At 38.9% G+C, this 20884-nt stretch overlaps 1 protein-coding gene and 1 long non-coding RNA gene across 3 annotated transcripts; one reads left to right on the top strand and one right to left on the bottom strand.

Moving 5' to 3' along the window:
* Window positions 1-22: 22 nt before the first annotated feature.
* Window positions 23-2024, top strand: LOC125465725 (uncharacterized). Its single transcript, XR_007250304.2, has 2 exons — window positions 23-145; window positions 1730-2024. It is a non-coding gene; the product is annotated as an uncharacterized LOC125465725 (long non-coding RNA).
* Window positions 799-19727, bottom strand: LOC125465724 (uncharacterized). 2 transcript variants are annotated; one of them, XM_048559485.2, is made up of 4 exons: window positions 19428-19727; window positions 6936-7137; window positions 3433-3499; window positions 799-1927 (listed from the first exon to the last, which is right to left on the bottom strand). In XM_048559485.2, the coding sequence occupies exons 1-4, from the start codon at window positions 19490-19492 to the stop codon at window positions 1560-1562; spliced, it is 702 nt and encodes a 233-aa protein (XP_048415442.1). In that variant the 5' UTR covers window positions 19493-19727; the 3' UTR covers window positions 799-1559. The 2 variants fall into 2 exon arrangements, with proteins under 2 accessions (XP_048415442.1, XP_048415441.1); XM_048559484.2 differs by having other exon boundaries at window positions 19242-19721.
* Window positions 19728-20884: the final 1157 nt, after the last annotated feature.

The raw sequence follows: 20884 nt of genomic DNA on the forward strand, positions 1-20884 counted from the left end.
GTCCTTTTCCTGGTTGTGGTCTCGTAGTAAATGCGACACAGGCGGCTGGAGGAAGTCGGTCGTTGTCAGTGTCTGAGGTTGTGCGGTGGTAGCGTTTGCAGACCTGAGCTAAGGTCCGTGGGTTCAGGTTCCATCTGCTCCAGAGGTGTGTTATGATATTAATAATTTATGATGCAAATAATCAGGTATTTGAAAGTTGTGTATAAGGACTGTTCGGAGTGACCGTATGCTGAAGAAGAATGATTGTTTCAGAATTATATAACAGTGAATAAACATGGTTGTAAATATTTAAAGATTTTATTTTTCTTCTGGGTTGATGCTAAATTTATCACAGGGAGTCCTGGGGGACAGGAAGGAAAGTTAAGTTCACAAGTATGTCAGCTTTGATCTTGTTGAATGGTGGAGCAGTTTTGAGGGCCCAGTGGCCTACTTGAGCTCCTATTTCTGGTAAGATATAAAGAAAACTTAAGCCAAAGCTACGCTTTACCCTCCCAATCCAAACAAACTACTCTCCCAAACATCCCACTGACCTGATTACAAATTCACCTAACCCAACTGGGCTATCCACTTGGCTACTTCACCCTGTATGACCCAAACTTGCCTCCCTATTTCATCCAGCAATCCCCGATCTACTAACGCAGCCAACCCCCATCCAAATACCTGCTTCATTTACCTATCTGTTCACTCATCTATTCAATAACATCAAAGTATACTTTCAAACAAGTGTTTATTGAGTTAGTCTCTGTATTTCAAGGCAATAATATGCACAATAGCTCCACTTGACAAATTTCTTTGTACTTAAGATTCACAGTATATTTATTCTGTAAGGTACCTTGTACAAGTATAGTGGAAGAAAATTGTTCTTCATTTTTATAAAGTCTTGAGTTAAGTACTATGCCACTTTATGATGCAATCTTTCATACATAGTTTTTGGTGAACAAAAATGGTACAGATTATGTATTCTCTTACACACTTTTTTTGAACAACTTTAAGCTAGATATTATTAAGTCATTGGTAGTACAGTGATGAACATATTTTCAACAGGGAATTGACCATAATACAAGATCTGTTTTCTACCTCTACAATCAGATAACCAGAGTTATCTTTTAGACTGTCCATCAGAGTGGCAACTACAGGTCCAAGTGCTAAACAGCCTTTCAATAAAGGAAAACTGAATGGGCTATTATTGAGTAATGTTCTGAGGGGCATTTACAAATGTGGAGTAAAATTATTCAACTGCATTAATACCTGTGTGCTGAAATCATGTTGATGGATTCAATAATGAATTTGATAACTTAGATTATTTGAAAATATGGATCCAAATATTTTAAAAATTATTAAAAGCAAATCTCAGCTGCACTAATTATATTGGCTCAATTTTCAAAGTGATAAAGTATTGATTCACTTCAACATTTTCCTTCAATCTTCTGTGGGATGGCATGAATAAAATGACAGCTGACCACTTTGTTTTGCCTCGTTTTTACTTACATTTAATATTTTCCTCACAATCTTGCGCAGAATATATATCTCATTATTTTATACAACTTTTCATACATTCATTACAAGTGCCACACTTTCTTCATATATGCCTCTTTAAAACCATAGTCACTGATGTAGTACCCCACATCTGGATGACTTTTCAGGCTACAAGCAATAGAAGTTGTTTTAAAATATTCCAGAAACTGATGTGTTATATTCTGAATACTAATAATTGTGTCCTCTAATGCAGGCAACACCCTATTGACATACTGCGTCCAATCTGGAAGATTTATTTTCCACCATTCCTGGTCAGGATCAGGCAGAACTGTTCCATTTGATTCCAGGACATGGACAGAATTCTTGTATAATTCCTCCGAGAGCTCCAGAACATCTTTGCAGAACATTTCCAAACAGACTAGTGATTCTGGAAACACGCAGAATAAGGACTCTTGAAAAGAAAAGAGAGATATTTTTCACATGCATTTATTCTATGCTAGTACTGTAGGGTAGGTTCAAGATTCTAAATAAACATTTTTAAAAATCTGTATGGCAGTGTCTTATCAGTGGCTTTCTCTTCTTCTTGAGGTCTCTGCCGAAAGGCGAGACTAAGTCACTGTTCCATAATCTCCACCATGGATAGAGCAAGAAGACTGGTGCTGACTCCACTGCAGCTGGAATGGGAATCATGCCCCATGGTATATGGTACCAATCTGATTGAGGTAACTGGACTAACCAAGACCATAAGCTGTTAGTTTCCTGGGTGTACCACTTCTGAACAGTATTCTGGGTAATGACACAGCGCCTTCCACCAGCTCCAGTTGAAAGACATAAGCCACCTTGTTCCTACAAACCAAACTTCCAGACTCCCCAAACCCCCTACTGATCAGCAGAACTGATTTTTCTCTACCTGTTAGCACTCGACTCCTCATAGTTCTCAGTCCTTTCTTACCCCTACTGCTCGATTACCCACCTCCTGCTCTGTTCTCTTTCTTTTCCATTCCAAACCCCACATCCCTTTCTACATCCTCCCCCATCTCCCTATCTTCCAACCCACGATTTCTATCCCTACTCCCTTCCCCATCTCTCTTGTTGCTACAAATTAAAGTCACCATGCGACCTTCTGGATGAATCTAGGGTGCTTCTCACAATTTGAAAAACCAGATCACTGTTCAACTTACGTGCAGATAGTAGACTTTAGTAAGAAGGTAATCTGACACTCATTCTATCACACGTCAGAATCTTTCATCTGTCTAAACTTTCAAAAGTTTAAGAAAACTGATTTTAAAGAAGAGAACCGCAAGCATGTAGTCAAGCAAATCGTGCAAGGACCAATGATTTAAACTCAGTCAGGAATAAGCATGTTTGATGTGGTCATACACCACTATTACTTTGTATTCTGGCTGTGAGGATGCTGCCTCTGAGTGTCTGCCTCTCTGGCAGCTTTGACCGACGTGCCTGGGTGGCCACGGAGCAGGAGTTAGCATGTTAGCATACACTTGAAGCCTTCTGTAACTCACAGACATCCCTGGAAGTCAAGTATTTATTTTTCATTCGCTCATGAAATGTAGGCGTCATTGATAAGGCTAGCATTTATTGTCCATCCCTAATTGCCCTTGAACTGACTGGCTTGCTTGACTGTTTTGAAGGCCACTTAACCACATTGCAATGGGTCTGGAGTCATATGTGGGCCAGACCAGGTAAGGACAGCAGTTCCCTTCCCAAGGGGAAATTTAAAAAATCATATGGAATTTTACGACAATCACCAAACCTAAATGCCAAGAGTGTTACTCTGGAATTCTGGATTACTAGTTCAGTGACGTTACCTCAACTACATTAGTTGTAGCACTCTAAACAGGGTCACCTTAGGTTTTCTATTTGTTTCATGGCTCTGCGGAGACTCAGCGCCTTCTTAATTTATTTAAACAAAGGACATAGTGTTATAAAAGAACATACCAGCACTGGACTCAGAAATACAGCTCCCCACAGTCCGGCTTTCTTTGTTATGCATGTGTATCAACTCCTGTAGTAAATAAAGAAGGAAAGATGCAAATTGTTTGCTGAAATCCTATTTCTTTATTTGTCAGACTGCTTAGTTTACAGCACAAAGGATTTGTCTTTTTCTACTGAGTTATATAGTTGCACAGGGACTTCCTATAATGGGATGTGAGTCAGTCTCAGTCTTGCCATTTAAAAGGAGATAGAGTTGTATTAGGTTTCGTTAATCACCCTGATGGAATTGGGTAATATGAGGCATTAAAATCACTGAGGCAAGATGCTACTTATACTCTGCAATTTCAACTGTGACTTAGGACCTCATTCCAGGCAACGATGGAGCTGATGGAAATACAAAATGGTGGGGTCTGAGGATAACAATTACTTTAGCATATTTTCTGTGAGGTCAACACCTAGTGCTCACCTCCAGTAGTCACAGATGCCAAAACACAAGATGGAAAAGATAAATTGTAAACCTTTTCTAGACTCCACAAGGAAATCTAGGGCCTTCTATACCTCAGACTTTCCTTCGATTGCCTGTGATTTGCTTTAGAGACCTTCAACCCCCATTTAGATGTATTTTTACTGGTGCATTTTTTCTAACCCTGTTGCACATGCTTGCTATCTGCTGGGGCCTCATTTCTGCCAGGTTATAGAGAGAATTGGGGCTAATTTATATAAATAAAGGAACAGGGGTCTTGACTTCATGCCAGTAACTAGGTGAACTTGGTGCTTGGCTACCATTACATTTGGGCTATTGAAATTGTACACAAGTTTATTATGGAAAGTAAACAGCTTCAGCAAAATATAGTGATTAATGGCCATTTGGAGAGTGAGAGGAAAAGGATTTAACATCACATAACTCCTGAACAATTTATTTTACAATGGCTTTTGTTGTGAATGGAAGCAGTCTGCCGCTGCAGAATAGATGTGACAGGACAAAGCTATAGACAATAACATCACTAATAAATCAGAAGGACCAAACTACTTAAAACGTGACTTAACTAATGCCGAGAGTTACTTGGAAACTGTAAGCATGTATACAATGGGGGAATGCGGCCAAAAGTCTCTCAAGCTTCTGGGTGGTACCATCCTTTGTTGATCATTTTATTTTTCTTAATTGTAGTCATTCTTTCACAAGGAGGGCTATGGTATGATACAGTTGTTGCAAGTTCTCATGAGCCCTTACTGCAAAGTTTCAAGTCCACCAAGTCTATTCCATATTTCTAAATGGTGAGAAAATTCGTAAAGCAGAAGTACAAAGGGATCTGGGAGTGTTGGTCCAGGATTCTCTAAAAGTTAACTTGCAGGTAGAGTCCGTGATTACGAAAGCGAATGTAATGTTGTCGTTTATCTCAAGATGGTTGGTATATAAAAGCAGCGATGTGCTTCTGAGACTTTATAAAGCTCTAGTTAGGCCCCATTTAGAATACTGTGTCCAATTTTGGGCCCCACATCTTAGGAAGGACATACTAACCCTGGAGCATGTCCAGTGGAGATAGCCACGGATGATCCCTGGAATGGTAGGTTTAACGTATGATGAACGGCTAAGGATCCTGGGATTGTACTCATTAGAGTTTAGAAGGTTGAGGGGAGATCTAATAGAAACTTACAAGATAATGTATGGCTTAGAAGGGGTAGACGCTGGGAAGTTGTTTCCATTAGGTGGGGAGACTAGGACCCATGGGCACAGCCTTAAAATTAGAGGGGGTAAATTTAAAACTGAAATGAGACGACATTTCTTCAGCCAGAGAGTGGTGGGCTTGTGGAATTCATTGCCACGGAGTGCAGTGGAGGCCGGGACGTTAGATGCCTTCAAGGCAGAGATCGACAAATTCTTGATCTCACAAGGAATCAAGGGCTCCGGGGAGAGTGCAGGGAAGTGGAGTTGAAATGCCCATCAGCCATGATTTAAATGGCGGAGTGGATTTAATGGGCTAAATGACCTTTTTTCCACTCCTATGTCTTATGGTCTTATACAGCTGTGACGCCTTTGCACTCAGGTCAATAGCCACCAGTTTCATTTCTCTGTTAATGTGAACAGCATGAGTCAGGTGGGGCAAAAACTATTGGTATTCAAGAAGCCACTACCTGTAGTGCTCAGGCCATTATTGTAACTAAGGTTTTGCCTGTATGGCTTTGAATCCCACTCTCATTGCCTTTTAGAGAGTTCGTGTGACCTAATGGTAGTGTTTGTACCTTCGAACCAGGAAGCTGGGTTCATGTCCCACATGTTCAGGAGGTGGCAGTTAATAGTTACAAGCAGAAGAAATCTTGGTGATGGGGAAAAAAGTCAGTTGTGTGTGATAGCACTTCCAGATATAAAAAGGAAAAAAGAAAGCTGGGTGCTTCACTCATTCCTAAGTATTGGACTTGCATTTGATGGTGGTCTTAATGCAAATTAATAACTCAGCATCAGTAGTTAATGCAGTCATTTGAGTGTGTAGAAGCATTTACTTATGAAGGGGTTTACAGCCTACATCAGGGTGTCAACAGATTGCTACTTTATACATAGTCAGGGAGAAGGTAGCTGCTCTTGGGTCCTCTGTTGTGATGAGTCTGCAATTAGACATAGCAGGAAATTTGAAGCACAAAGGGACTTAGAAGTTATGCTTGCTCAGGATCCACCTAAGGTTAACATGTGAACTCAGTTGGCAGTTGGGAAAACAAAAGCATTGTTCACATTTGGAGAGGGCTAGAATGCAAGTGCAGGGATATACTACTGAGGCTGTGTAAGGCTCTGTTCAGAATGAATTTGGAATACTGAGAGTAATTTTAGGCCCCATATCTAAGGAAGAACGTACTGGCCTTGGAGAGGGTCCAGAGGAGGTTTACTAAAATGATTCCAGGAATTAAGAGCTTGCTGTATGAGAAGTGGTTGAGTTGAGGACTCTGGGCCTTTACTCAATGGAGTTTAGAAGGATGAACAACAGGGATCTCACAGAATGCTGAGAGGTATAGACATGGAGAAGATGTTTCAACCAGTAGGAGAGACTAGGAACCAAGGCCACAGACTCAGTGAAGCAATGACCTTTAGAACTGAAATGAGAAGGAATTGCTTCATCCAGAGGGTGGTTAAACAGTGAAACTCATTGCCACAGAAGACTATGAAGGTCAAGCCATTTAGTGTATCTAAGACAGAGATAGATAGGTTTTTGATTAGTAAAGGCATCAAAGGTTATAGGAAGAATGGAGGAGCTTGGAGTTGAGTAATATAACAGAGACTAATTGGCTGACTGGCATAATTCTCTTCCTTTATCTTATGGTTTTATGGTCTTTATGAATAAAAGTGATCAGGACATTGAACTTCAATCTAGATTGAGTTGTCTCTTCTGCATTCACCATGTTGGATAACAGATGTTAATATAATTCTTCTGGCTCCTGTTTGTCAGCATATAGATGGCAAAATGTTTACATTGCAAACAAATTTAATGCAAAAGGTTTTGACAGTGATAGTTGCCTACCTCAGTGGTCACCGCTGCATGGCGTAAATTTTTTTTCTGTAAATATATAAATTCTGAGATAAATTTCACATGTTGCTGCTCAATAGAATTCAGTTCTATATCAGTAACACCTTTTCGATGGAGCTCATATACTTTTCCACTCCAGTTGCGGCGAAGACTGGTGATGCTATAGGTTGCCTCTGTGGACTCTGTACCATTCCACCTGCAATATAATAACAGACAAAGGTTTTCAATTTTAGAATACTTCATGATTTATCTAGTGAATTTCAGTGCTGAGGTGTTGACAGGCCCGTTGGCCATATGTCCCAAAGACTGTCCAATAGTTTAAAATAGCATATCCTTTCAGCTAAAAACTGAAAGAACTGCGGATGCTGTAAATGAAATAAAAATAGAAATTGTTGGAAAAGCTCAAAAGGTCTGGCAGCATCTGTGGAGAGAAATCAGAGTTAACTTTTTGAGTCCAGTGACCCTTCCTTGGAATTGAGGATATTAACTCTGATTTCTTTCCACAGATGCTGCCAGACCTTTTGAGCTTTTCCAACAATTTCTATTCTACTTTTTGAGTTTTTCCAGCAGTTTTTGTTTTTGTATCCCTTCAACTGTTTGTTTAGCTCATTTGGCTGATTTGCAATGTACAATGATACCAACAGCATGGGTTCAGTTCTTGTTGTGGCTGAGGTTACCATGAAGGACTTACCTTCTCAATTGCTCCCCTCTCCTGAAATGTCACGACCCTCAGATTAAATCACCACCAGTTGTCTCTAAGGAGAGAGCAGCACTATGGTCTGTTGGGACTATGACAACTTTATTTTTGCCTTTTACCTTCTGTAACAAGCAAGGTATCGACCATAGCCAACTATACCCAAACAGCTGGTGCTTGCAAAATCCCGTAACCCAGTGTACAACATTAGATGTAATTCTACAATTGGACAGCATTTGGTGAATGATTCCAAATGTTTGTAGAATTGTGCTGACAATGAGTATTGTCAGTCAAGCTAGCAGTGTAGTGTACATATGTGTACTAGAAGCGTTATATATTAATACACAGGGCTTTTTCTTTGCAGACAGAGAGAATTTGTACATCAATTCTACCTGTTTCAACTCAACAGAATAGATGACAGCATTTGATGGCAAAGTCCTGACCAATCAGAGTCAGAGTTTAGAATTTCGGCAAAGCTTGATATTTAAGTGTCATTCAGCATTAATCAGTGCATTTTCTCTGGCCATGCCTCTGTCAGAGTCCACTTGCTGACCTATCAGTATTATCACCTCATGCAGAATAAATGTTGGTTTTCCATTTGAATTGTCCAGATGAATGAAATGTGAAAAGCTTCAACTAAGTAAGTCTTTCTTCAATGTGCTGATTTAAATGAAGAATTTTCAATGCATGATCAAACAAAATTTTCGGTATATATGCTCTGTAATAGAATTTTCAGACTATATTCTCTCTAAATTACATGTCAAAAATGTCTACAGAGGTATCTTGTAATATATGAAAGTGATGGATAGAAAAGATCCACTCTTCCACACCTCAAATTAAATGGGACTTTCCTAAAATGTTGAGCTTTCTTTACTTTCCACAGATGCTGACTAACTTTCTGTATACTTCGTTTCAGGTTTCCAAATAATAGGCTGGAAATTGGCAGACAGATCCACACGAGGCTCGGAAGAGGACTCCTGCTTACTTCCACATCCATTCTCTCTTGGATAAGGCTTTCAAGAGTTGAGTTAATAGCTGATGTCTGCTTAGGCTTTACAATGTCTAGAAACAGGAGACTTGGATGCTCTACCCATTTCTGGAATGTTGCAGTTGTGATTCCGTTCCAGACATTGCCAAAACTTTGTACAGAATTTTTGGGTTCAGATATTTTGTAATTTAGCTTTTCTGAGATGTTGTTATAAACTTTGGTGGAGGATGAAATTTGTTCCTACCACTACAGCATTTCCCTGTTCAGGGATGTTGTGACACTTCTTTGGAACAGGCGAGACCTTAACCTGGGCCCCCTAGCTCAAAGTTGTGGATGCTACCACTGCTCCACAACAGCCCAGGTCTATATAAAGACGAAACTGAAACTTAATAAAAGTGGACAAATAACACCCTGAGTCGCTGACCTCCTATTCTTCAAGCAAGACACATGCATGGCAGAGAAACTCTGGTACTTTCATCCAGAGTTGAGGGATAGGATCTTGTTGGAATGCTATAAGCCTTCCTGGTTACAGGCTATTCAAATGAGGTAGATGGGGGAATAGAGGAGGAGGGAATCCTAATATTGATCAAGGAATCAATTATAGCAGTGAGGAGGGATCCTATCTTTGAACGATCATAAAAGTAGAGCACATTGATGAGTGAAATAAAACACAAAAAGGCAAACATGCTAGACACGCGAAACAGTCACAAAGAGATAATCAAAATTTCAGAGAATTGTATGAATAATAAGGTATTAATAGTAGTGGATTTTAACTACACAAATATTAACTGGGATTGTTTCAGAGCGCAATCTAGGGAGGGCACAAAATATTTAAATTGCATCCAGAACCGTTTTAGCCGCAGAGAGGAGCCTGGGCAGATGGCAGGGAACATTTTGTACATAATCACCATAATTTCATTAGATTTTGGATAGTGAAGGAAAAGGATAAGGATGGGCTGGGAATAAAAGTTCTAAATTGGGAACGGCTTTGTCTTACTAAGATAAGATACAATCTGGTCCAGGTGGACTGGGGGCAGCTAGTTGCACATGAAACTGGGCAGTGGAGGCATTCAAAAAGGAACTAGTGAGACTACAGAGCAAATATGTTCCCATTAAAACAAAGGATGGGGCCAAAACCACAGAAGTCTAGATGGGACATAAAGTTTAGGTCTAAGAAAAAAAAGAAGTCAAAGCAGAAATCAAAAGCTCAATATGGTGAAATGCAGATGGTAATTTAGGAAAGCTAAGGGAGTGCATGAGAGCATTTGTGGGTAGAATAAAGAAAAACCCAAAAGGGTTCCGTAATATATAAACAGCAAGTGAATGACTAGGGAAAGAGTAGGGCCTATTGTGGACCTTAGAGCCAATATGTCTGTGGACTTAGAAGTTAGAGGCATAATCCTCAACGAATACTTTGTGTTCAGGTTCACAATAGAAAATGATGCAAGTATAAATTTCAGAGGTGGAGGACTTTGAAATTTTGGAGGCAATTAACAAAAAGTACTAGCTGGTTTTAGCAGCCATATAAATGGATAGCTCTGCAGACCTGTATAAGATGTATCTCTGTAGAGTAAGTCAAGACAGGAGATAACAAGGGCAGTAATTTTCAAATGTCCTTTGGCCATAGGTGAGGATCTGGAAGACTGGAAGGCTAATGTTGTCACATGATTTTTAAAAATGAAGAAAACTGGAGATATATCAAGAAATTACAGGCCAGTCAGTCTAACTTCAGTGGTAGGGATGTTATTAGAAAGTACTCAAAGTGTCAGAGTATATCTGCAAATTAAAATGCACGGATTGATCAGAGATAATCAACCTGGATTTGTTAAGGTAAGGTCACGTTTGACAAATTTGATCAAACCTTTTGAGGAATGCTGATGAAGTAATACGATTAATGAGCACTATATTGACTTCACCAAGGCTTTCGATAAGGTTCCTCATGGCAGACTTATCAACAAAATAAGAAACCCATGGGAAAGTAACATGTTGGATCTAAAATTGACTGAGAGGCAGAAACATGAGCTTGATGTTACAGGAATGTGATTGGAGGTGGGATTCTGCTAGGCTCAGTGCTGATGCCCTTACTGTTTGTAGTGTGTGTAATTTATTTGGATTTAAATATATGGGACATGATCAAGAAGTTCATGGATGGCACAACATTTGGTGGCAAAAAGTAAAGAGGACAGCTGTAAACTGCAAGAGGAAATCAATAAACTAATCAGCTGGGCAGAGCAGAGGCAAATGAAATTCAACATGGAAAAGTGTGAGATCATGTACTTGGGGAGGGCCAGCAAAGCAAAAGATTACATGATGATTCATAGAAACCTGAAAAATATTGAAAATCAGAGGTACCTTAGTATGCCTGTTAACAAATCCCTGAAGATAGCAGAGCAGATACATCAGATGTTAAAGTGATACAAATGTTGTCAGATGAATATAAGTCACTTCTTTCTAAAAACATAAAGCATGAGACACGCTATAAATTCAAACAAGGCAAGTTCTACCCTTATTTTAAATGTAATCTAAATAAGAACAATTTTATGGGAAATTAGTAAATGTTTACTTTTTATTAGTTTGTTTAAATTGGACTTTTATAAAGACGCAGACACTAAGTGAGGAATCTACTATTTTAACATTATTTATCTTTCTATGGCAGTACCTTCGTATGCTACACTACCTTCTATTGTATTACATGTTACAACTGATATTATTGAAGTATTAATTTTTGATATGTTCTATCAAGATGACTTGATTTTACAGAAAATATGAGCAGGAATGGCCCATTTGGTTTCTTGAGCCCGTTTCTTTATTCAATAAGGTAATATATTATCACCAAACACCACTTTTCTGCTTGATCCCTACATTCTCAAAGGTTGGCTGATTTCATTGGACATTAGCAAATGTCATGTACTTGGTTAATTCAGAAATTAACATCTTATCCTGTAATGAAACTGTTCCAATTCTTGTTTTGCAATTTTATAAAGTTATACCTGGGTATGATTTACTGTAACAAACTGCATCAGGGGAAGCAATACCTTAGTGGTACTATCGCTGGACTGTTAATCCAGATAACCAAATAAGGCTCTGGTCACCTGGGTTTGAATCCCACCATAACAGATGGTGGAATTTGAAATCAATTTGAATTAAGAGTCTAATGATTTCCATGAATGCACTGCTGATTGTCTTGGAAAAAAAACATTTGGTTCACAAACGTCCTTTAGGGAAGGAAGCTGCCATCCTTGTCTGGCCTACATGTGACTCCAGACCCACAGCAACATTGTTGACTCAGTCCTCTGTGCAATAAATGCTGCCTAGCCAGTAATGCCCACATCCCATGAATGAATAAACAAAAATGCTAAATATAAATGTAACTGCATAAAATGCTTAAGATATTTAATCAAATTCTGGAAAAGCAATGAATGTTAGCTCTTGAGAATTAAAATAGTTTAATTCCAATGTACAGTAATGGATAGCTTGTATTTTGTTGAAATATGATATAGATCAAAATGGGGAAAAATGGCTACAATGATACACTGTGTTAATAACAAATAGGATGGCATCAGGTGGGTGGAGGTGACTATTCAATTGCGGCTAATGCTCATGTTACAATACAGGAATTGTATCTAGGCCATTGCCTTGGGGACACTGAATTAGTTTGAATAGATAAGAAAGGTGTGAGTATATTGGTGGTTAAAATGGAGAAATGACTTATCAGCAAGGAAAAAAGTGATCAGGATATTGTTAGGCCCAATGAATGTCGAAAGGTTCAGCATGATTTGTTTAAATCATTCATCCTTTAATCTGGAGGAAAAAGTGCCAGATAAGATGAAAAAAAATTTCAAGCTTGAAAGCTAGGTTTCACTACGTACCCAAAGAATGTCTGGAATTACTTTGTTATTCTAAGGTAAGTGTAGAATGCCTTCAGATGAACAATTGCATTTTTGATGTCCAATGTAAAAAAAAATTCTGACACGAAAAAATTTAAAAATCAAAAGATAAGGTCACACTAATTCTAATTCAAATTGAAATACCATGGCAAGAGGTCTAAGACAAAAAGGTTTCTATCACACAAGTATTAAGAGGGAAGGAATGAATATGCTCATGTCGGTGGTCAGTGTTGGGTCCACTGCTGTTTGTCATTTTTATGAATGACCTGGATGAGGGCGTAGAAGGATGGGTTAGTGAATTTGCAGACGACACTAATGTCGGTGGAGTTGTGGATAGTGACGAAAGATGCTGTAGGTTGCAGAGAGACATAGATAAGCTGCAGAGCTGGTCTGAGAGGTGGCAAATGGAGTTTAATGCAGACAAGTGTGAGGTGATGCACTTTGGTAGGCGTAATCGGAAGGCAAAGTACTGGGCTAATGGTAAGATTCTTGGTAGTGTAGATGAGCAGAGAGATCTCGGTGTCCAAGTACACAGATCCTTGAAAGTTTCCACCCAGGTTGACAGGGCTGTTAAGAAGGCATACAGTGTTTTAACTTTCATTAATAGAGGGATCGAGTTCCGGAACCGAGAGGTTATGGTGAAGCTGTACAAAACTCTGGTGCGGCCGCACTTGGAGTATTGTGTACAGTTCTGGTCACCGCATTATAAGAAGGATGTGGAAGCTTTGGAAAGGGTGCAGAGGAGATTTACTAGGATGTTGCCTGGTATTGAGGGAAGGTCTTACGAGGAAAGGCTGAGGGACTTGAGGCTGTTTTCATTAGAGAGAAGGTTGAGAGGTGACTTAATTGAAACATATAAAATAATCAGAGGGTTAGATAGGGTGGATAGGGAGAGCCTTTTTCCTAGGATGGTGACGGCGAGCACGAGGGGGCATAGCTTTAAATTGAGGGGTGAAAGATATAGGACAGATATCAGAGGGAGTTTCTTTACTCAGAGAGTAGTAAGGGAATGGAACGCTTTGCCTGCAACGGCAATAGATTCGCCAACTTTAGGTACATTTAAGTCGTCATTGGATAAGCATATGGACATACATGGAATAGTGTAGGTTAGATGGACTTGAGATCGGTATGAAAGGTCGGCACAACATCGAGGGCCGAAGGGTCTGTACTGCGCTGTAATGTTCTATCTTCTATGAGTGATTTTATTGTCATGTATATTTCACAGTGAGAAGAACAATAAAATACATTGAAGAGCTTTTCCCCTGTTGCCATGATCCATGAATTGATAGTATTAAAATTGGAAGAGTTCATTCAGAACCTAGATGAGAATGTTATATGTAGTTTACTGCACAGTATTCACTTACTTCAGTGCATGAAAAAAGTTAAATATGACAAAACACCCTCACATTGTTTTCTCTGTTAAAACAAGTGTTAATATGAAAATCATTCAAGTGAATGACTTCTGCCTCTTTGGTAATTAATGCTAGCTATAAGCAAAAAGTACTTAACAACTGCAATGCTATTGCTCTGAATCTTATTTTGATACTTAATAGTTGATGCAGTACGCATGTAGTTTGATAAAATGATTAACATTGCATTGAGAGCCTTCTTAAACTCCATTTTAATTTGCCAAAATATAATTTAAATGAATGATAGGTCAAGTGATTTCCTGACATGCATTCACTATGAATGCTGTCCATTACTGGAGGAGTGTTATCAGGGATTCATCTCTTATCTGTGAAAACTAGGGTCCACTTTTATGCTGAAGAATATTTAGAGAATGCTTGATATGGTTAAGAATGTCATAATGTTACCTTACCATCTACAACCAGTAGATGAAGTAGGTGGTGAATGGTACTACAAAAGGGCTGGATTTTATCAGTGGTGGGTGGTTGAACAGACGAATATCTATTGTTGAATGAAGCAGCGAAAGGTTTTCAGTGATTTACAAAGGTTTAATTGTAAATCTAAAGTTTAACACAAATACCAGTTTCCACCTTTTTCTTCTGGACACTTTCCTTGTCCAGAGGCTAATTCCCCACTGGCAATGAAACCAAATTAGTTTCATATTAAGAAGTGCTCTTACACACAACTGAATTTTTTTTATACCACCACATCATCAGTGGTAATTTTTCCAACTGTTGACCACACCAATAAATGATCCCACCTTTTAATCACAAAGTCCAATGAACAGCTCACCAGTCTCAATTATCTCTGAAGATGTGCTGGTTTAATTTAGAATCATGTTTAAGAATTAAGGTTTTATTGTTACATATACTCAAGTACAAAAGTACAGGAGTACAATGAAAAGTGCACAAAGTTCTCATTCTCCAGCGCCAACTTAGGTATTAAAACCTAAGTAAGAAGAAAGCAAACATCTCAGATACAAAACCAAACCAACCATTTGAGGTACAAAACCTAAAAAGGACCCGTATTTTTAACATGGGTGTCCTAATGCCAAGCTGGAAAGTCAATACAACCGAGTGTTTAGTTGACCTCTGACAAGATCTTTTTAGAACTGTGTCCCAACCGCTTAAAAGACAGGAGCCTATCTCCAAGAACTACCATCTATTTGAAGGATTGATAACTCTTAACTTGTAGAAGTGCCACTGAGTGTGATATTTACTGCTGGGACTGCAAGTGTCAAAACTGGATATTAACTTCCCCACAAGAGGTTGGAGTGCTAATGGAAAGGATAATGAGGTTTTCCACGGGATAACCTTTGTCACTTGGGACCCCTGGACCACAGATTACCAAAACAGGCAGCCTGCCCTAGCCAACAGCATAATTGCCAGGTTTCACTGGGAGGTGTCCTCACATAGTGGGAAGGCCACCAGCATAAATTTCCAGTTGGTATCTCCAACAAGAATACAACAAATATACAACATTATGCAACAGGTAAATTGCCGGTGATTGTAAAAATAAATTGTTAGTCCCTGTTGCAAATAAAATTCTATTGCATTGGAAAGGTAACAGGTAGTCTATGACCTCACCTTCTCAAACAATTTTCTAACAAACATCCATCTCCCTGTCTTTAGAGGGTTCTTAAATTGAGCCCATTAGTGTGGAAAGCTCAACTCCTTGGGAGGCTAAATCATTAATGCTAAAATGCAGGTGGGAGTTTCACTTTGTGGTCTAGTTTTGCACAGTGCTGGAATTCTTCAATGAACAGCCTCAAGCATGAAGGGAGATGGAAATTTGCTGGCATGTCACATATCTCTTAGCTTTGTAACATTACAGAGTCAGATTGGAATCTCATTCCAAAGTATTTCCCAACCCTTTGCAATTTGATGGTAGTTTGTACAAGGATCAAAGTAATTGCAATTACTCCACATTCCCATATGTGTCTTCATGCTTCTCGGAACCAGACCACACCTAGTCCCAAGATTATGTTCAGCTGAGAGCTGAGCTTTAAACCCTACATTCTGCTAATTTACCTTTGTAAGATCTCACGCACTGACCTCTATCAGGATGCACCATCATTTACATTGTTTCCAATTTATTATCCTTTCTAAATTATTTCAATTTTTCTTCGCTAGTTTTTCCATTATGTACCCTCAATCAATTCTACTTTTTCAAAATTGAAATATATCCATTTCAAACCAAGCCCCATTTATCATTCACTTCACCCTTTTTAAAATAACAGCTTCTTTGATTCTTGATTCCATAAAGTATAAAGTTTAAATTCCTCATCTTTATGTTTCAAATCCCTCCACTGCTGCTTTGACATTTCCTGCAATGAGGGAATGTCACTGCCTGCCATTTCGTATTTAAGTCACATGCCACCCTGACTTGGAACTGTACTGCCATCCCTTCACTGTCCTGCCATCACTTCACTGTCAAAATCCTGAAACTCACTCCCTAACAGTGTTGCTACACCATAAATATTGTGGAGGTTCAAGAAGGCGGCTCATCACAATCATCCTAAAGGCAATTGAGAGGAGGTAATAAATGCTGGTTTTCCTACATCCATGAACATTAAAAGAAAACTGCCTTCAGCTTTATGTCTGTGAATTGCATCTTATGGTCTGAGACAATGGCCCTTTTCCAAAGGACACAGATATATGGAGGTTGGCAAAGAAACCAAGGTAACATGAGGAAATTGTTTTTGGAAAATAAAGATTTTGTGATCTGGAATGCCATGCCTGAAAAGTGGTGGAAGCAGATTCCATTGATACTTTCAAAAGGGAATTGGATAAAAAGAGAAGAAAAATATATGACAGTGGGAAAAACATAGGGAGAGGAACTAATTGTGAGTTCTTTCAACAAACCAGTGCAGGAAAATAGCTCCACTAACCTCCTTTTGTGCTGTACCACTCTACTATTAGTAATGCAGAATAAATGGTAACAATGCTGAACTGGTCAATCAATAATCCAAACTTAAAGGGCAAAAAAACCAATAGATTTTACAATATATTGGAAAAAAATAAATGGAAAGCATTTGGAATCTTTGGAAATGTGGTAAAGGAAATAAAATTTGAATCTGGAAATATACAAGACTGCAAACAATAGACAGTAAAATGTCCTCCCAGTAATTTAATAATCAGGGAAAATGCTTAATGGCTGGATGTGCAAACCCTGTACATAACAGCTCAATAATAAATTACCCTATCCACAATGTGTCAGAATTTGCTGGAGTTGAGCATCTTTATTACATTTCAAAATCAAAAATGATCTTAAGAATATTTATTGCTGTAATTTGCTGGTAATTTGTACTGATTACAGCACAATAAGGGCAAGAGGGCATATGAATGGCAGGAGCAACGATATATTCCCTCTACCAATTCTACTTAGGCAAGGCTGGATTTCACAACCTTATCAAATACATGTGAAGAATTAAAGACAAAAAGATATATTGAATTAAGAAGGATGAGAGACAGAAAGGAAGTACAGAAAAGAAAATTAAAATCTAAAATTAAAAAAAAACTCCCATGTTAATTAAATATCTAGAGGATACCTTTATAATTGTTCACTTTCTGGGCCAGTGACTTTGATTAGCAGTTATCAGTAATGATCATGTAGTTGAACGGGTGCTAATGTTATTAATTATGAGACATCTTTCTTAGTGGCTGTATAATGTGCAACAGCAGTAACTTCACAGAAGTCAGGAGGAGATGGAGGGTGAAGTGCCATTCCTTTGATGGTAATGAGTGGTGAAAATTAGTCAATAAATTTGGGGATTTACAATTCAGAGGGAACCTACTCTTTGCCTCAAGTTGTTGACCAATTACCACATCAATGAAATACATCTTGTTCATATGCTGTTATTATATTAGCAAATTTTGGCATAATAAAACAAGAAATTCTCCACATGAAAAGCCTAACCCACCTTTTGTTTGCAATTGTTTTTGCACTTGTCTACTCCTTCACTGTCTCCTTCGCCTTCATAATCTACCCAATGCTAGTTAGTTAGATCTTCCTTTCTCTCTCAGCTGTGAATCAGTTTGCATCACTATGATCCAAAATTCACTCCATCAAATTAAAACACAAAAAATCTAGGCTGACCCTCCAGTATAAAACCAAGGGTATGCTGCATTGCTGGAGGTGCTATCTTTCAGAAGATATGATAAACTGAGGAACTGTTTGCTTTCTCAGGTGGATTAAAAAAACCCATGACACTGTTCTGACGAAGAACAGAGATAATGGGATCTGCAGGTGCTGGAGAATCTGAGATCACAAAGTGTGGAGCTGGATGAACACAGCAGGCCAAGCAGCATCTTAGGAGCACAAAAACTGACGTTTCGGACTTAGATCTGATGAAGGGTCTCGAAACGTCAGCTTTTGTGCTCCTAAGATGCTGCTAGGCCTGCTGTGTTCATCCAGCTCCACACTTTGTTATCTCTGAAGAAGAGCAGTTTGGCAAACTCACCCTGAATTGCGTGTAGTCTAACTTTACTAATTAGTCTACCATGCAAAACTTTGTGGAAGGCTTTACTGAAGTTCATGTAAACAACATTTACCATTGTACCCTCATCAATTTTTTTTCGGTTACTTCCTCAAAAAAATCAAGTTTGAGAGACACCATGACTGGAAAATATCAAAGTGAAGGCAACTGTCTGTAATAAAGCAATTTATACTTATGATGAAAAGATTGAAGCACTGATTAGTTCCCAATAAACGAGGTCATTTCACACATACTTGGTCCAACTCACAGTGTACCCCACAACCGGGGCACTTTGTCATCACTCAAACGTTCAGAACTCTGAACCCTGAATTACTTTACAATCGGAAGATTCCATATTTTGTGGAGTTTGTAGCCCCAAGCCCATCAAATTTTTTAGATGCGTTATTAATGCAAAGATCACAGTTTTCTTCGCTGTTTTGAGTTATCACTTCCCGATGCCCGAGCAATTTTACACAAGCCATTCTCTGCGGATCAGAAGCGGTGAGAATTCATGAAGAGAGAATTATTTTGGGGACAGAATGCAAGATTAGAAACTTTCCCACGCATTAATGTTAATAAATGCAGCACATTATTGTGGTCACACATCTGTTGGAGCCGAAAGGAGCTACTTCACAAATGCAAGTGAGAGAATCTGTCACTATTTCCAAATGTCCAATCCCTCCCAAACTCCTGATTGCGGATTTAATTTATTCTCTTCTCTGACCTAGATTAAGAAAAGCATCCGCAGTGCACTTTTTAAAAATACGGTAAACTACGACATTATCCATCATGAGTTGCAGATGCCTTGTAAATACAAATTTAACAAAACAAACATGTAACGGTCTACCTTCGATACAGATTGACAATGTCATTAAGAGCATCAGCCCACTTCCAGCGGTAGTACAGCAGCAGGATATTAGAAGGTCTGCTGATCCACTGTTTGGATGCATTTCCGATTGATTTGAGCAAGATTACTGCATCTCTCCGGGCTGCGTTTAACAAAGCTTCGTGACTTTTGATTAAATCCACTGACCAGAGCGCCCGGTATCGCTTGTTGGAAATGTCACACTGCTGCAACATGTCTGGATGGACTGTCATCTGGTGGAGCTGCTGGTGTTTGCAGTCATAGCGCTCAGCCACTGCAGATAGCCATCTCTCTCTACCTATGTATCTCACCGAGATTGCAACAAATTTCACTGACGTCACAGTGATGGACTTGCTGTGAAATGATTTTAAACTCAGCCCCCGCCAAGTTACAAATATAGAAACGGTATCATAGCAACAACTGGCAGCAAGTCCCACGAGTGTCGAACGGGTGTCAGGCCAATCAGTGATAAGAGAATTGTAACGGATTACATGTCCTTCCTGGCTCAGGGATGAGCAAAATTTGGAGCTAAGGTGCAGAACGTTGCAAATACGCAAGATGCTAATTTCCAACACCTTTGGAATATCAATTGCCATCTGGAGATAGCAATTGCAATGACTACAACAAGTTTGTCACTCTGTGAATACCCAAGTGCGTGTAATATTGCCAGCTAGATGATTGGTGAAGGAAGAGAATTTTAAGTAGTGCAAAAGTCAGTATGAGCTTACATTCCCCCCTACCTCCCCAATACTGTTGGCTGAGAAGATTTATTTAGCTCAGAAACCTTATTATTGAGGTGGTACCTGTTTCTGTTCCATTTTCACAGTGGCAACTGCAGATGATAGATGCCACCTGTAATCGAATGCATTTTGGGATGGAGCTCCTGCAGTAAAGAATAAATTGTGACTATCAGCTCATTGTGGTCAATGTAATGATAAGTGAGAAACAGTGATTCCTTGTTTCACTTTATTAGTTAACAACTGAGACCATTATGAGAGAAATATTAAAGTTTCCGTTTTAAAGTTGGCAAACGTTTGAGACAGTGTGTCAACGTATGAAAACCTTCTGCTTGGGAAGAGTGGGAATAAAAAAAACACAAGTTGTGATGTTAAGCAGAAAGATGTAAAAACATAGATACACCTTTCATTTGGTGCTCCATTTCCACGAACACTCTCCAATAGGGCTGCAGCAGTGAAACTCTCGAATCATGAAATATCTTAAGGCTTTTCATTGTTATATTAAATTGTGAGTATTGGGTCATAATTGAGGCTAATAAACTTAATGGCTTCCAGTCAATCCAGCAGAAAAGCTCAAAATTCCCATGTTGAACAAATATGAAATAATTTTTAGTTTTGCAAGATAAAGAGCAACAGATCTGAAACACACCAAAACAGAATTTGCTGGTGAAACTCAGCTGGCCTGGCAGTATCTGTGGAGGGAAACGAGTTAACTTTTTGAGTTATTATTAGCCTGAAAAATTAACAATCAAGACTAATTCAAATGTAAACATGCACAAAGAAATTAAGGTAAAGGCGCGACGTACTTCATACTGAGTGTTTACATTGGCAGCTTTCCTGAACTATGACATTCTAAAGGATATGCATTAACATTTAATGGTAAGATTT

Source organism: Stegostoma tigrinum, chromosome 30 (genome assembly GCF_030684315.1).
Source record: "Stegostoma tigrinum isolate sSteTig4 chromosome 30, sSteTig4.hap1, whole genome shotgun sequence".
In the NCBI taxonomy this organism is placed as follows: Eukaryota; Metazoa; Chordata; class Chondrichthyes; order Orectolobiformes; family Stegostomatidae; genus Stegostoma; species Stegostoma tigrinum.